Genomic DNA, 15,767 nt, shown 5'->3' on the forward strand with positions numbered 1-15,767 from the left:
TCGAGACTCAGCTGCCAGCCCAGGCCCTGTGCTCTGCCCCGCTGTCTCCCAGGAGAGCACACCAAGGCTGGACCAGCTGCTTCACAAAAATCTGTATAACAAACGGTAATAAATTCTACAAGGAAGCACCACTTCCCTTAAATTCCTTATAAACTTCATGGCTTTCAGTTGAAAAGTGAAATTGCACCAGGAACAACCTACAAAGCTGGTTTTATTCTCAGGGCTGAGCTTTATCAAGCCTCGACTGTCAGCTGAAGAGAACCTTCCTGACCCTGTATTTACAACAGCCCTGAGCAGTGGCTGCTGCCTAGAGGCAGCTCCCTCTGCGCTGCATCTACGCCATCACCTCAGATCCAGCAGATTAAATTCTCTGAAAAAGCTGCCACAAAGCATGAACTCTACAGCACCTGGCAGAACATTTCCAGCACTCCTCAACCTACCCAGGGTCATGCAGAGGTTTTGGGAAATCTGGCCGCAGGACATCTTTCCTTATTTCTAAAGATGGATGAATGGAACAAGCTTTTCCTAGACAAAGACCTTTATTAAAAGTTAGTCTGAAATAAATTCCCCTAGTCCCCAGAGATCTTTTCACTGTCCTTGCAGAAATGAAAACCAATGTGAGGAGATGAGTCCTTGAGCAGGGGCCAGAGGCAGGGAGGGCACAGCTGGCACTGCAGGCCCCTCATGGCTGCAATGCCAGGGCAAGGAGGGCACAGCTGGCACTGCAGGCCCCTCATAGCTGCAATGCCAGGGCAGGGAGGGCACAGCTGGCACTGCAGGCCCCTCATGGCAGTGATGCCAGGGCAGGGAGGGCACAGCTGGCACTGCAGGCCCCTCATGGCTGCAATCCCGGGGCAGGGAGGGCACAGCTGGCACTGCAGGCCCCTCATGGCTGCAATGCCAGGGCAGGGAGGGCACAGCTAAGCCTCCAGGCCCCTCATGGCTGCAATGCCAGCGGCCATCCGGCGGGGCAGGCTCTTGGCAGCCTGGCGAAACTCCTCTGGCTTGGCCTTCAGCAGGGTCACAATGTTCTGCAGCGCCCGTGAGGGCTGCAGGCCCAGGGCATCCATCACGTTTATGAGATAATCTGCAAAATTAAGGAAAAAATGGTATTTAACTTGCAACAGACACTGTGAAATGAAAGCTGTCCTTGTTGGTGGTGACAGAGGGAACCCTGTCACGGAGAGCTCCCACCCAGGCAGGAGCCCTGCACGGTGACAGAGCAGCCGTGGGTGACGAGAGCTGTGCCCGGGAGCTCACCAATGTCCGTGGCCAGCTGCTTGGTGGAGTGAGGTGAGAGCTGTGGGATCTGCAGGATGGCCTCGCAGTAGGTCTGCATGGTGGCCCTGGCGATGGAGCCCAGCCAGTAGTCAGCCATGTTGTCCAGCTCGGGCAGCTCCTCCCCTGCACACACAGTCCTGTTAGCAGCACTGCTGAGCCGCCCTGGGCTGCTCCAGCATGTAATCCTAACTGGTTCATAACAGCTGAACAGCTAATTAATAACTGGTTCATATGGACAGCTAATAACTGGTTAATGACATCCAAACATCTAACTAATAACTGGTTAAAAACATCGGAACTGCTCCTTCCACAGGACATCCAGGTAGTCAGAGTTTATCAGCTGGTTCTGGACTAATCTAAGCAGTCATGTACTCCCCCTGTGCTGTACACCACTGGCATGAGCTCCAGACCCAAAACACTCCCTGCGTTACCCTCCAGGTAAGTCACTTCAAAGGGCTGATGGGTGACCAGCTGGGACAGGGCACTGCCTGGCACTCCTACAGGATCCTCTTCCAGGAGCAGTTTGCAAACATGGCAGTGACAAGGATTCACAATGGCAGTGACAAGGATTCACAAGAGCTTTTTTCCAGCCCTGAAGGCAGTCTGTGCTCCATTAGCGTTTTGAAAATTATCGAGGCATTACAACATGGAAATGCTTCAAGGTGACATAACAGTAAGGCAAAAGCCTGAACTAAAGAGTGTGGAAGGTTCCAGGAAGACTGTAAATACCAAGCTCTATACCTCCTTCACTGTCTGTGGAAATAATACCACCATAAAGACACTAAAGCCAGCACAGCAGGTACACTGGCAGCCTGCAGGGAAAGGCATTAGGTGGCCACTGCTGTACCTGCAGCAGGATTAGTGACACAGCAGGCAGGGCCAGTCCCCTGGAGCAGGAACAGGAGCCAAAACCCAACAGAACTCTTCAGACCCCAAACCTCCATTTTAATGCACACCAAACTCACACAGACCAAGCCAAAGCTTCCAGTTTGAATGAAACAAAACCAAGTTTTACTCATTATTTAGAGGCTCCTCCTGGGTTTTACCAAAGGATTCTTGGAAGAAGCAGTGTGACAGGAAAGGGTCTCCGATGGTTTTGTCACTGTATCACATCCCACCCGTGTGATGCCAGGATGGGAAAGCTCTCCCCAGACACCCAAGCCTTTGGTCTCACCTACCTTGCTCTGGGGGGTATGGCAGCTTTCCAGCATGTAGTGCCAGTTCCAAAGCAGAATCCTCTTGAGTGACAAATGGCTCAAGGTGCAGAGGAAGAGACATAATGTATTGCCCAATCTAGAATAAAAACACCAAAAGCTGAGTCACTGAACAAATGCAAGGCAAGTCCTTTACACAGAAAAGGTCACCTGCAGTAAATACACCTGAAAGCAGAGAGCTGAGCCTGACAGCCACTCACTCACCTACAAATTGGCTCTCGTGCATCATTACACTTGGTACAAGAAACAGTTTTTCACAAGGTCAGAGAAGCAGCCACTGAAACACTCATGGTAAGAAAGACCTGTACAGAGAACTGCTACTCCAAGCAAATCTTTGCTCTCTGGAGTGTTCCCAGCAATTTGTTTTCTAGAGCAGAAAGACAGCTGAGTTCTCTTACATTGCTGATGTATTCCAGAGGGGTCAGGCTGAAGTTTGGCAGGTCATCTGTCAGGGTCTCACCAAGGCCACCAGAACTCCAGCCCTGTAAGGCAGAAAGGGCAGGATGAACCAATGACCTCCCAGAGCACAAAGCCTGCCAGCATTTTAAAAAGGGGTGATCCAGCAACATGAACTGTGACTACCCAAGGCATTCTAGGAAGCAGAACACAGATGGTGGGAAAACTGTTCACCACATTATCCCTCAGGCCCAAAACACCCACTCTTTTTCTGCCCAGCTCCCTATGGCAAACATGCTCACATGGGTCAGAAAAGCAACACCTCAAACAAACAGCAGAGCCTTCAAACACCTGTGCTGCAAAGGCTGTGGTGAGGGAAGGGAAAATGTTCCACTGCCTGCAGCACCGGGGAGAACCGTTCTGAGCAGGAGACAGCTAAGCAACACTGACCCAAGGGAACCCCCAGAAACAAACACTGACCCAAGGGAGCCCCCAGACACAAACACTGACCCAAGGGAGCCCCCAGACACAAACACTGACCCAAGGGAGCCCCCAGACACAAACACTGACCCAAGGGAGCCCCCAGACACAAACACTGACCCAAGGGATCCCCCAGACACAAACACTGACCCAAGGGAGCCCCCAGACACAAACACTGACCCAAGGGAGCCCCCCAGCAACACTGGCCCAAGAGATCCCCCACAAACCCCGACCCAAGGGATCCCCCAGATACAAACACTGACCCAAGGGATCCCCCCCAGCCCCACTGACCCAAGGGAACCCCCACAAACCCCGACCCAAGGGACCCCCAGATACAAACACTGACCCAAGGGATCCCCACAAACCCCACTGACCCAAGGGATCCCCCCCAGCCCCACTGACCCAAGGGATCCCCACAAACCCCGACCCAAGGGACCCCCCAGGCAGCCCCCCGCCGGGCCCAGCCCATGCCCACCTCCATCCTGGGCAGCAGCAGCAGCTGCTGTTTGATGCGCAGGAACACCGAGTCGAAGGCCAGCTGGTGCGACAGCTGGTTCAGGCGCGCCAGCGCCGCGCGCGACGGCGACAGCAGCGTCAGGTTGCTGGTGCCCTTCTCCTGCCACACACAGAGAAACTGTCATGCACAGCGGCCTGCCGTGCCACACAGGGGCTCTGCTGGCACACAGGGGTTTCAGCAGGCCATCCCTGCACAGCACAGCTTTCTCTGTGATGGCACAGCCCGTTTCTTTTGGAATGACCTGTTCCAAGCAGTTATTCAGGACAGAAACTGCCACTGCTCCCTGAACTGCAGGACAAGCAATCAGCACCACATTCCAGCCTCCCCAGGCTCTGGCACATGCTGGATACTGAGGAACTTGCAGAGAAGGTGGCAAAACTGCCTTTTACTCAGAGGACACAACTGATACCCTGCATGGAATTAAGTTCTACCTGAAGAGGACCTGTGGAACTGGACAGTTCAGTCAAGCTTTGAAGTCAGACACATGACACTGAAGGTGGAACCACAAAAGTTGCAGGGAAACCAAGTGCAGAAGAAATCAAAACATTTTGAGGAAATAAAACTCATAACCTTGAATTCACTACTGCACGTGACCAATGGTGGCAAACATAACTTAGATCCATGAGAAGATAACTACAGCCATTCTACCCTGCTCACAGATCCATGCATGAATGATCCTGCAGAATTCTGTTTCAGACTGGACAGGGCAGCAGAGCCTAAGTGGCAGAGAAAGCCTCAGAAGGTGGTGTGTGGGCTCCAGAATTTGAGATGGCTCCAACACAACCTTCCCAATGCTCAGTGTGATAAAATCTCCCTCGCCTGAGCTGATAAGGGCTTGTTCACAAAACAGAGCCAGGATCTGGGGAGAGATGGAATGAGTCCAGGCTCCCTGGGTTTGGACATTTCATCTCTCTGTGTATCAGTGTCTCTGCAGAACACAGCCCAAGGAAAGGCTGCAGCCCAGCATGAAAAGTCACAAGACTGGAGGGGGAATCCAGGTGTCATCCACCCACTATGGGCCCAAGAGCACACTGTAATAGAGGCAGATCTCCAGGCACCAGGGCTACCTTCAGGGTGTAAAGTGTTTCCATAAGGCTGGCATACTCAGATGGATTCTCCTTCGAGAGATAATTGTATTCCTGCCAGGGATTTTTTATGGAGCTCTTCCTTTCTGCAGAACTGGTGTCCTGCAAGCCAGAAAAACTGCAAGGGCTGTAGGAGTCTGAGAGATACTTCCCAGCAGTTGACAAAATCCTGAAAACAAGTACACAAAAGTCACCAGCAGAACCCTCTGGACTCAGCAGTCCTGCCCTCATGCTGGCCCGGGGACCAGCACCACCCTTGAGTGACCCCAAGGGAGAGCATTCACTGACAGAGCCCTGCAGCCAGCCCTCTCATCCTCGGTGCAGCTCACCAGCTGCAGAATGCTGGGAGAGCAGGGGGGTTTGTGCCCTGGGAGGGCAGAGGGGCCCCACTGAGCACTGCAGGCTGGGCTCTTCTCCAGTCACACCGAGCACTTGAAGGAACCACAGCCTGGGCACTGCACTGCTTACAACAGATCCACGTGCTGCCTGTGCCTACCCTGCTCAGGTTCCAGGGAACCCAACAGGTAAGGCACACCCACACATTTCAGCACGTGATTCACGCCCCATGTCACAAGGATCCTGCCAATTTGATCTGGTGGAAAATTCCTCCCTGACCCCATCTGGCAGCCCGCTGGAAAAGGATTCGTGGGACTGCCTCAGGAGCACGGCTGGGAGAACAGTCTGTGCCCCTTCTCTGACATGTCAAAGCATGGGGAAGGGGAATCAGTGGTGCCTTTCCCTCCATGGTCTATGCAACCAAAACACCTTGGAGTTTGTTTTCTTTCAATTCGGTTCCTACATTGGCAGCTCTGAATTAAAGTCACCAGCGCCCACCTGTTGGCCAGCTGCTGCTCAAAGTCTCCACACTGATGAAGGAGTTCACCACAAATGGAAATTATCCTGGGAAAGAACAAGACAAAAACACACTGTGAGATCTGAGGCAGATAATGCCAGACCCCCTCAGAGAACCCATCTCAGACCCATGTCAAGTAATTATGAAAAGCCATAACCAAACCACAGCCCACACATCAGTCAAGAGTCAATCTGGTGGTTAACTCTGCATCCATTTGATAACACTGACTTTTTTTGCCCAATGGCCTCATCCATACGCTACTTCTTGTCATCGTGGGAAGGCCAGCTCAGTGTCACCGGGAAAAATCCTAAGAGCTGCTAATATTACAAGTGACATGAGATCAGCCTCGCTCCAGGCAGGGTGGGGAGCCCCACAGCCCTCCCCGTGCCAGGAGCAACCTGAAACCCAGGAGTGACACTGGTGCTTGCAGCAGCACAGCGAGCTCAGCCCTGTGTTCTGCACGGAGAACTTGTGTAAACTGACCCCGAGTGGTTCCCTTTCAGCTTTGATACAAAAATCAGCTCTGAGCCAGACAAACAAACCCAAAGCCTTTACCGGACAGAGTTTTGGAAGGCAGTCCAGTCCTCCTGGAACGGGGAATCTGCCAGGACATCATCCAGTTTACATTTCTTCCGTATGGACTGCAGTGTGTTTGTGAAGTCAGATGTGTACCTGCAGTGAGAAACGGAGCAGAGAGAAGCACCAGCATAAGAGAACAGGCTGGAGAGCAGCACGAAGGCATGTCCTGTGATCTGTTCAGTCAGTGCTCTGCAAGGCCCAGAAAGAACCAGAAACACTAAAAGGAGTGCAGAAGAGACTCTGGCTCCACTCCAAACAGGTGGATGTGAAGGACTGATCAGCCACAGCCCGCTCCAGCCCAGACCACAAGACAAGGGGCACAAAAGATGCAGTGTGGGTGCCTCAGTCTGCTGCCTGTGGATTACCAGGAGCTCTCCCTGCCCATGAGAAGGAAGGAGTAAGATATTTTAGCTACCACTACATTGGCCATCTCCTAGGAAAGACCAGGAAAACTTTATGCAGCTCCTGCTACTCCAACATCACTTGGCTCTTACTCCAGGAACATGGTGACAACAATCTCATGAATTTGTTTTCTCAGCTACTCCCCAGATGAGAACACGGATAAAGAGAAGAACATTTTGTTTTCCACCCACCCCCATTTTCTTTTTAATAATGCCCATAAGCTGCAGGCAGGTACATTGCTCTCTAATTGCCTATAAAGAAGGTGAGATCAGAGACTTGTGCTTTCCTCTTTCCCCTTCCCAAAGGGCAGCAATACCTGATTCATACCTTGTGAGCAGCTCTTTCAGCACCGTGAAGGAATAAGGAGCAAATCAGTATCGGAATAGGAAAGTGATACTTTAAGACAAGAACTAAGAGTGAACCTCACTCTGGGGTATCTCAGACTTACAGGCAGATCCTGAATGTGAGGTCACTTGTCCCAGTAACTGTGTATTCACAGAATCAATATGGTTGGAGAAGACCTCCAAGATGATCAAGTTCAACCTCCAGACTTATTTCCCCATTGAGATCTACTTTCACCAGCCTAATTTGCCTTATTTTGTTTTGGGAAACATTTTCTCCTTCAAAAGTATTTATTAAAAATGAAAACTCTCCCCAGCCAGAATCGGAAACAGCTGGCAAGCCTTTGATTTAGCCATAAAAATCTTCCATTTTTCCTCTAGAAAACAGCCTGTGCTGGAATGAAGCGGCAAGGGGGATATTGATGACTCACGGCACAGTCAGAGACACTTTCTGCTCTCAGCCATTTTCCATAAACTACCAAGGCCTTGGATGAATGGAGCAGTAGCTAAAGGCAGCTTACTTGGAGAAGAGGGCCTTGAGGGCCTTGAGCAGCCCACACACGCCCAGGCCATCCGTGAGCTTGACGCAGCTGTCGATGGCCCCGGCCGCCAGCGTGAACAGCTTGCTGACCGAGTGGCTCAGCTCCTGCACACAATCAATCACCTCCCAGTGCTCCTAAATAACAACAGCAACAACAACGCTGAGCCTGCCCCTCCTTCCAGGCAAGAGAAACACACCTTGTGCAACACAGTGCTCTCTGGTACCCTCCTTTCCTGTGAAACTCCAGAGGCAGAGCCATGCTGCTGCTCCCACCCTCCTGCCCACGGGCTGCAACAACAGCCAGGCTGCCAAACCCTGAGCCCCCCAGGGAAAAACAGCTCTGCCAACAGCAGAATCTTCTGCACATGAAAGGAAATATAGCCAAAAGGGAGAGGGGCAGAGAGAGCAGTAACTGTGACAAAGACCCCAGTGTTTAGGGGAAGCTTCAGCCTCTCCCAGCACAGCTGAGCAAAGACTGGTACATTACCAAGGGCACTGCACTGATCTGGATGAGGAGATTCTCTTCTTCCAGGTCTCCATACTCGAGCTGATAGGGCTTGTAGGGAGCATACACAACCTCCACGAGCTCCATCACTTTCACCAGGTTCTGCTCCTCTACAAAGAATCACATGTTTAGTCTACAAAGAGATGAATATGTTGCTAAAAGCCTCATTTCAAGCTACTAAAGCATGCTGCCTGCACAGGCTTGGAATGCTGCCCAACAGCTTCAATCTCAACTACACAGATTGGGTTTTTTATTTTTTAGAAACAAGATTATTATCTCTACCTGCTTCCTAAAACCAAGATGTTCTACCTCAACAAGTGTCTCAAGAAAATTAGCACTCACTGACCCAAAACAGCCTGGGTGACAAAAATCTATCAAACATTCCAACCCACAGCAGAAGAATTGAAACCATCTGAGAAGTGAAACACATTACTCCCACAGTGTCAAACAGGGGCAATCCTCATTTATCAGAAAGCCTAGTTCACTCTTGAAATAATTGACACTAATGCAATTCATTCAGCACTACTGTGCCAGTGTTCATCACCCAGAGCTGAAGGAGAAGCACAGACTCAGCCTCTCAGTGCCATGCCTGAGCAGGGAGCTGCCAGCCCAAACACAAAGCAGGGCTGAATGATTATTGCCCAAATCAGAACTGGACACCAGCTGTTCTCACACAGCTCTGCCAGACTCCAGCCTGCAGCAGACCTAATTTACTTTGAATCCTGGCTATTAGAGAAGGCTGTCACACCCTGAGGACAGGAAAGCAACGGAGCAGTCTGCCCAAAGCCAGCACTGCTCTGTGCTGGGACACTTTGGAGACCAGACTGAACAGCACCCCAAGCACAGCCTGACCTCACTGCAGGTCCTGCCTGGAGCAGGAGACTGGACCAGATCATCTCCCAAGGTCCCTTCCAAACTGAATTATCCTGTGAATCACAGCTGAGCCCTCCCCTCACACACACACGCAGGAACTGGTTTGAGTCTCCTCAGCTGAGTCACCTGGCCTTTCCATTCTTGAGATATTTCTTTTCTCAAACATCTTACCCCACACTAAAAGAGACAGAAATAGAGGCCTTGGGTGCTTTTTTAAACACACTCAGACAACAGCTCAACAGTAGTCTTCCTATTCCATCATCTTCTACAATCTGGCATTATTTTTCCAAGTCCTTTTTACTAATTTCTATAATGAACCACAAACTAAATAAGAAAATGACTGATGTGTACGCAACCAGCCTGACAACAGACACAGTCACACTCCCTGACATTGCCCAGCAATCATAATTTACAGGATCAAGAAAGAATCTGGGTTTAAACAGCTCAAGACAATGTTATGAGGAACCAAACACAGGAAGCACAGCATCAGAAATGCTCCATTAGCCTTAATTTTGGATTTTCCCACAGCCAGCCTTTGAAGCAGTCCCATCAAATTCAAAAGGGTCTATAAATAGCCAACAGCTCCAGTCAGGTGTAAGCTTGTGCAAACAGCACCTCACTGCAGTGTGGTTTGCAGGCATCACTCAGCAATCATGACCAAAAAGACAAATGTCCCAGGGAGGGGAAACCACAGGGCAGATTTGGAAACAAACACTGAAGATGCTGCTGGGAAAAAACACTGGGCATTGTCACCTGATTAAACCCTAAGCCAGCAGCAACAGAAAAACGACAAAAACAAACACAAGCATCCAATGGATGCAGCCTTCAAGCAGGTTTTCTCTTGTTCAGTGAGATGTGATAACTCCAGGAAACTCCTCAACTTTTCTGCTTTGTCATCTCTCACAATGGGTCTCACTGCCTCCCTGGAGACATTTCCTTGTCTGGGAGACAGAAGAAACAGTAAATCTTGTAAAAGGAGAAGTGCTAAATGCTATTTACCCTGCAGAGCCAGCTCGGGACAGGGCAGCTTCAGGAAACTCAGTGTTGTGTCAACAGCTCAGGTGTAAGATACACACACACAACCACAAAGGTGCAAGTGCTGTGGAACTGGGCACTGCTCAGAAGAGATAATCCCCCCCCTCCACCTAAAACTAAACAAAATCCCACAATGGGACTTCACAAAGGGCCAGCACAGAATGGCAGAACGCAGAGGCAGAGCCTTACTGAGGTTTGGCAGCATGGCCACCTCCAGCCCCTTGGCAAAGTGGACGGTGGCATCGTGCAGCTCCAGCAGCTGGGCCAGCTTGGTGTCCTGGCCCGTCCTCTCCATGGCAGTGCTGAGACACACGGGGATGGAAGGCACCAGGGCTCCCAGGGTCTGAATCAGCAGCACGGTCACGACTTCATGCGGGTTCCTGAAAACCTGTGGCAGCAGAACAGCTACTGGCAAAAGCACATCACCTGAGAGGACACACAGCAGAGAGAGCAGCTGCCACACCTGGAACAGCCCACAAGGGGTGAGGAACCCAGAGGTGTCAGCTCAGGCTGCAAGAGCCACGCTGACCTGCACACAGACAGCCTGACTGCAAGTCCAGGGCCGTACATGGAGTACAGCCACCAAGAAACTAGAAAACAGGCACAGGTCAAAACCTGAATTCAGAACACAGGCACTAGAGTGGTTCTAAAAACACCTGGCAGAAGAGGGCAGTTGAAACACAGAGCACTCAAGTTTACACAGGTGTGTTGGGAAACAACATGAATCAGTAAAATATGAAGAAATAAGACTCTATCAGCCAAATTACTGGTCAGATAGGCAGAAGTCAGTAGTGGAAAGGCTAGAAAGTCTGTAATCAGCTGAGAATCAGGCACTCCACTAGCATAAAACTTTTTACAGCCTTCACTGTGACTTTTTCATCAGCTATTTTGCCCATTTGCTTTGAAAGCTGGGTTTACCATCAGAAAGGTCCCAGAGTTTTTCAGAAAGCAGAAGCAACACAGGAGATTGAGTGACAGGAGCCGTGCCCCACGTGCCATTTCTCACAGTCCCCGGTTCAAAGAATATCTGCTAAAATGTAACCTGACATCTGACCTGTAAGTCACATCGAATCATTAGGCAGAAAAAATACATTTCAAGGAAACACTGAGCTCCTCTTCAGCGCAGGCCTTGCACTGACACTGGCTTTGTCACACGAAGATAAGAATCTCTTACCCTTCAAGGATGAAAAACTCTTCAACAATATGAACTTATTTCTTCATTTCACCAAAGGACAAAAACTTTTTTTGATCCCACATTATTCTTGGCAGGGAAAACAAGCACACAGACTCCAAGGGGTGACAGCAGAAGCCCCCAGATATCTTACACAGAGCAACATGCATCAGTCCAGCATGACCTTGAGGGCTTCCTCCAGGCCAAGTGATAAAGCAATTCAGGCATTTCAAATGTCTTGCAACAGAACACATTTACAACACCAACAAATTAGTTTTAACTTAAGATACAGATGAAAGTGATAGAGCAGCTGTAATGTCAATAACACGGCAACCTTGCTGCAGGTGGAACAGCAGAGCTCCAATCCTGCCTGCAAGGGCTGACCAGGAGCAGTAAGAGGGCTGCAAAGCCCAGCCTGCAGCAGGCAGGCCCAGAGTGTAACAGGGTGAGCAGCCAGGAGCTCCTCAGGGCTGTGTGAGGATGCAGAGGGTGCCCAGCCCCGTCCCCCCCCAGCAGCAGAGCCTGGCACTGCACCTGTGCTGCCCACTGGAGCTGGCTGTGCCAGGTGCCCAGGAGGGTGTCGTACAGCTCGGTCAGCTGGCGATCCAAGCTCAGGTCACTCTGGCAAAGCTCCTGCCACACGGCCACCAGCTGCACCTGAAGGGAAACACAACATCTGACAGGAAAACTGACAGGCCACAGGTCCTGCTTTTGCTATGGCAAACCCAGCACTCCCCATGCACAGCGCCTCTGCCAAAACATGAGGCTCCCCCTTGTGCCCCTCTCCCCTTTCAGCATAACATATAATTCAGCACCACAGAAGGAAAAGACTTTCAGCTTCTTAGTGATTCAAAGATTTAATTAACATTGGTATTTTACTCATAAAATGAGATTGCAACTGATACCCCCACATAATAGTTGAAATACTTGGCAAGCCCCAGCCTTGAACTTAATCCTCAAAAGTCACAGTCATGTGAGAAATTTGAAGCTCAGGTTATGGCTACAGAACTGTCTGGAATTCCAACTTTTAATCTTACCTGAAAAGAGTTTACAGAAGTCAGCAGCTGGCAAGTTGCAGTAATAAAGTTACTGCTGACACGGCCACATCCAGAGCAAAGCAAAGTAAAACCATGAGGCACAGAGAAATCAAGCAGAACACACACAGCCTGCGTCTGCTGCAGGAAGGGACAGGGCCCCGAGTGGAGAATTGCTCCTGCAACACGGGGAGTAAGCAAGGCTGGCCAGAGCCAGCAAGAGAAAGCACAGAAGGAAACAGAGAGAGAACAGGTGCCATCCCCCAGCAGAGCACAGCTGAGATCCGTGGGGCAGCAGCTCCCTCTGCAGTCAGAGCCCAGCAAGAACTCACCGCTATTCCTCCTCCTTCAAGTGCTACCAAAACACTTACCTTGTGACACTTGTAATAGTAAGCCAGGAGCTGGGGCATCCGATCGATTTCAGTGAAGACTTTAACAAACATTTTTGCCTGATCTAAACAAAACAAAATAACAGGCATCAGGATCAGCCTCAAAGCTGAGGGTGAGACATCAGTCTGAGCCAGAACTCCTCTTCCAAGGGAGCAGGCACAATGGTCTACACAGAAAGAGACAACTTCATCTTCATTTGCTTATCTTCTCAAACAGGAGCAGAACTGCCTGAAACCCACCCTCAAACAAGATCAGACAGCAGACACAATGAATGAATTTACCTTCCTAACCAGCACACAGTGCTAACACATCCAGTATTAAAGCCAGAGCATTTCCTAGAAGGAAATAATTAGCTCATAGAAACAAGCCAGCACATACAAACCTAAAGCATACCTGACAAAGGCCTCAGCTTTGCTTTCACCTGTCCTCAGAATGACACCTGTGCCTCAGACTGACTCATGGCACAGCTGCTCCTGCACACAGCTTAGAAACACAGGCTCCTCAAAACCCTGGTTTGTACCCCACAGCCCCAGATCCCTGCAGGAGCTCGAGGGGCACAGAGATGAGTGTCAACAACCAGAACAACTACTGTTCAGAAGCACTGACAGCAGCACAGGGAAAGAACAGCACAAAGAACTGTCCAAAAAGACCAAAGTTCTAAGGAGAATTTGCAAAGCTGCTTTTACAAAGCAGTAGGAAGTCAGAACACTTCCAAACAAACTTCCTTCCTGATTACACCAATAACACCATGATAACAGAAAGCCAAGGCCCTTCTGCTCATTTGAGCAGTACATCCACGTGGCCCATAAAATCTTCTTGTTTCCTGCAGTGGCCACAGGTACATCCAACCACGGGAAAATCAAAGCACACTGCCAAAACATTCCAGGGCACCTGCTCCTCCAGGAGAAGCTCAGGAACCAGTGCCAGGAGCCTTCAGGACACCAACTCTCCACCCAAACTGCTTTAAAGAGGTTTTAAAGACCACAAACTCAGTGCTGACAGTAAATGCCACCAGCAGCTACTGACCTACAGACTGGGAGTTGAAAGCAGCAACAATCTGGGGGCTGGCCATGGCCTCCAGGCGGTTCTTCAGCGCCTCCAGGTGCACACACTTCTCTGAGTAATCCGGCGTGTCCACCAGCATGGCCAGGCTGCTCTGCATGCTGGTCAGCTTGGCTGCGATCAGGGACACGTCCTGCAAGCAGGAAAGGCAGCCTGTTACCCAGGGCAACCTCAGACAGCACCAGCACCAGGGACGTGTTTCACAGCCGCCTCAAAAACCGGCTTTTAAACACAGCTCCCTGGAAAGCTGCAGGCACAAATACCGAATAATTCAGTGTTTACCTGTGTTTTAAGAGTCTCCTCAATATCTGCACTTAGTGTGCTCCATTTGTCTGCTTCCTGAAGTGACTCGGCAGCCAGTTGCATCCTGGACTTCACTCGGTCAATCTCTACCAGGACCTGAGGAAAAAACAACACCATGTTATTTTGTTTTGTTACACCCTGAAACAAAAAATGGCTCTCACAGGTGCTTGGGAGTTACCTTCTGCTTAAATTTTAAGAACAAAAAGGTGTGAAAAGATTATATTATTGCAGAAGATAAAATGGTTTGAAGGAGCTAGAGATGTAAAATCATCTTTTAAAGTCAAATAACAGGTTGGTTTGAATATTGGTCTTGTTCTTTTAGCATCCACTTGGCCTGAAAATGCTCTGCACCCCAGGCAGAAACCAGAGCCCCCAGCCAGGAACCAGCAGCTCTGAACAGACACCTGGACAGCTGTTCCTCAGGATATGCAGCCTGCACAGCTGTGTCACACCCACTTTTCCACTACTGATGTTAAAAGTGCTTTTCCTATCTTAAGTTCACAAGGTTATTTCACATGAACAGCTCTGTAACTTTCAGAATTTCACAAGCTGCAGATAAACGCTAAGAACTGACCTGCATGGACTGAGCTGTGTCTTCTTCAAACTTCTTTATATCCTCTTTAACGAGGATCATCTGCTCCTTCAGGAACGTTGCCTCCTGTTTCAGGACTTCCACTTCCCGGAGGACTCTGGGCATGTTCTGGAGAGCCTGATGGCTTGTTTCTGCAGGAACACAGGGCAGCCAGTGAGGAGGGGTGGCAGCCCACGCAGGAACGGGTAAGCTTTCAATAACCTTATCTAATCTTTAGCACTTGAAAAACCTCAATGCTAAAAAACAGAGCAAAGCATCAAACAACAAATCTCCAGCTGTATCTCTAAATATGTATTTTATCATGGGATCATTTAGGTTTTAAAAAGCCCTCTGAGACCACCAAGTCCGACTGTTCCCAATAGTCCAATCCCGTTCTCCCTGCAAGGCCACCGCTAACTCATGTCCCCAAGTGCCACATGCACACGGCTTTTTAACCTTCCAGGGACTCCAACACTGCCGTGAGCAGCCAGGGCTGGGCAGCCCTTTAGGAGAAGACATTTACGCTGTTATCCCATCTGTTATCCCACCTAACGCAGCGCTGGCAGCAGCTGCCGCCTCCCAGCATTTAACGCAGGTGTGCCGGAGAGCAGCTGCGAGACCCGAGGTGGGTGCGAGGATCCCCGGTCCGGCCAGGCCGGGCTCGCCCCCGCGGCCTGGGGCGGCCGGCACAGCTCTGCCCGTGTGCCCCGGGCGGATGCCGGGGTGGGGACGCGCAGGAGGCGAACCGGGCCCGCCGAGCCCGGCCCGAGCCGTGCCCGCACCTTCCACGGCGTTGTTGACCTCCTGGATGAAGAGCTGCAGCTTCATCACCAGCGTGGCGGCGTGCGCGTCCACCTTGCCCGGGGCCTCCTGCTGCACGGCGCGGAACGCCGCGTTCACCCAGCCCTTCACCTCGAACTCGTCCGACAGGAACCGCGAGAAGTCCATCGCGGGGCACCGGGGCACAGCGGGGACAGCCGGGGGGACAGCGGGGGGACGGCCCCGGCGGCTGCGGCCCGGCCCCGCCGCGCACCCGGAAACGCGGGGCGGGCCGGGGCTGAGAACGGGGCGGGCCGGGGCGGTCCCGGGGCTGAGAACGGGGCGGGCCGGGGCGGGCCCGGGGAGGTGTTCAGG

At 51.0% G+C, this 15,767-nt stretch overlaps 1 protein-coding gene across 1 annotated transcript; it reads right to left on the reverse strand.

Moving 5' to 3' along the window:
* Positions 1 to 520: 520 nt before the first annotated feature.
* Positions 521 to 15,713, reverse strand: COG7 (component of oligomeric golgi complex 7). Its single transcript, XM_074552646.1, has 17 exons — positions 15,416 to 15,713; positions 14,637 to 14,785; positions 14,042 to 14,158; positions 13,724 to 13,892; positions 12,679 to 12,761; positions 11,808 to 11,930; positions 10,292 to 10,490; positions 8,177 to 8,304; positions 7,670 to 7,824; positions 6,382 to 6,498; positions 5,808 to 5,873; positions 4,956 to 5,142; positions 3,847 to 3,987; positions 2,894 to 2,977; positions 2,460 to 2,574; positions 1,261 to 1,404; positions 521 to 1,087 (listed from the first exon to the last, which is right to left on the reverse strand). The coding sequence occupies exons 1-17, from the start codon at positions 15,579 to 15,581 to the stop codon at positions 921 to 923; spliced, it is 2,310 nt and encodes a 769-aa protein (XP_074408747.1). The 5' UTR covers positions 15,582 to 15,713; the 3' UTR covers positions 521 to 920.
* Between the last annotated feature and the right edge of the window lie 54 nt (positions 15,714 to 15,767).

The sequence above is a fragment of the Zonotrichia albicollis genome, chromosome 16 (genome assembly GCF_047830755.1).
Source record: "Zonotrichia albicollis isolate bZonAlb1 chromosome 16, bZonAlb1.hap1, whole genome shotgun sequence".
Taxonomy (NCBI): domain Eukaryota; kingdom Metazoa; phylum Chordata; class Aves; order Passeriformes; family Passerellidae; genus Zonotrichia; species Zonotrichia albicollis.